This window comes from Arachis duranensis, chromosome 6 (genome assembly GCF_000817695.3).
Source record: "Arachis duranensis cultivar V14167 chromosome 6, aradu.V14167.gnm2.J7QH, whole genome shotgun sequence".
In the NCBI taxonomy this organism is placed as follows: Eukaryota; Viridiplantae; Streptophyta; class Magnoliopsida; order Fabales; family Fabaceae; genus Arachis; species Arachis duranensis.
This window is the reverse complement of record NC_029777.3, coordinates 33,342,167-33,343,467: the sequence shown is the minus strand read 5'-3', so window position 1 is coordinate 33,343,467 and position 1,301 is coordinate 33,342,167. Positions and strand designations below refer to the sequence as shown.

At 41.0% G+C, this 1,301-nt stretch overlaps 1 protein-coding gene across 1 annotated transcript; it reads left to right on the top strand.

Moving 5' to 3' along the window:
* Positions 1 to 207: 207 nt before the first annotated feature.
* LOC107493541 (uncharacterized) lies at positions 208 to 717 on the top strand. Its single transcript, XM_016114628.1, has one exon. The coding sequence runs from the start codon at positions 208 to 210 to the stop codon at positions 715 to 717; it is 510 nt and encodes a 169-aa protein (XP_015970114.1).
* The last annotated feature ends 584 nt before the right edge of the window (positions 718 to 1,301 follow it).

Genomic DNA, 1,301 nt, shown 5'->3' with positions numbered 1-1,301 from the left:
CCTTACCCTCAGAGGTTGCACAAAGAGCTGAAGGACCAATAATTCCCTAAATTCTTGGAGATTTTTAAGAAGTTGGAGATCAACCTTCCTCTTGCTGAAGCCCTAGAACAAATGCCTCTTTATGCAAAATTCCTCAAGGAACTCATCAACAAGAAATGGAGCTGGAAAGAAATAGAAACAGTGATCCTCACCTAGGAATATAGTGCCATGATTCAAAGAGGTATCCCACCAAAACTCAAGGACCCAGAGAGTTTCCTCATAGCATGTACCATAGGAAACATGAAATTAGAAAGAGCTCTCTTTGACTTGGGTGCAAGTATCAATTTGATTCCACTTTCTATGATGAAGAAGCTAGCAATAGAAGAAGTTAAACCCACCAGAATGTCACTTCAAATGGCCGACAGATCACTCAAGATACCTAATAGAGTTGTGGAAAACTTATTGGTAAAGATTGGAGAGTTCATCTTCCCAGCTGATTTTGTGATCCTGGATATGGAAGAGGAGGGGCGTAACTCAATTATCTTGGGACGACCCTTCTTAGTTACAGCAAGAGCCATGGTAGATCTAGAAAAAGGTGAAATAGTTCTCAGGGCACATAATGAGCAAATGATCATTAATGTTTTTAAGGCCATGCAATACCCCCCTGAGAAAGAAGACCATAAGAGGGTGGAGATGATAGAAACTCTAGTGGAGGAGGTACTTGAGACAAGCCATTAGGAAGAACAAGAAGGAGAAACTCAAGAGTTTCAAGAAGAAGTTTAAGAGATTCAAGATGAAGATATCAAAGAGAAGCAAGTGACCGAAATTCTACTTGAAGAAAAGAAAGGGGAGACACCCAAGTTAGAACTGAAGCCTCTGCCACCTCATCTCAAATATGCATTTCTTGGTGCAAAGGAAACCCTTCCAGTAATCATCAACTCTTCTTTGTTTATGCAAGATGAAGCAAAGCTGCTTGAAGTGTTGAAAACTCACAAAACCGCCTTAGGATGGACAATTGCCATGCTATTTACATGCATAAAATCCTGCTAGAGGTGGACTCAAGACCAGTGGTGCAACCTTAATGGAGGCTTAATCCAACCATGAAAGAGATGGTTCAAAAGGAGGTGATGAAGTTATGGAATGCTGGAATCATATACCCAATCTCTGACAGCCCTTGGGTGAGTCCAGTCCAGGTGGTACCAAAGAAGGGAGGCATGAGTGTCATATTTAATGGAAGGAATGGGCTCATCCCTATAAGGATAGTGACTAGGTAGAGAATGTGTATTGATTACAGAAGATTGAATGATGCTACAAGAAAGAAC

Excerpts from the sequence above, each read along its gene's own strand:
- LOC107493541 (XM_016114628.1), top strand. The coding sequence starts at position 208 with ATGATTCAAAGAGGTATCCCACCAAAACTCAAGGACCCAGAGAGTTTC.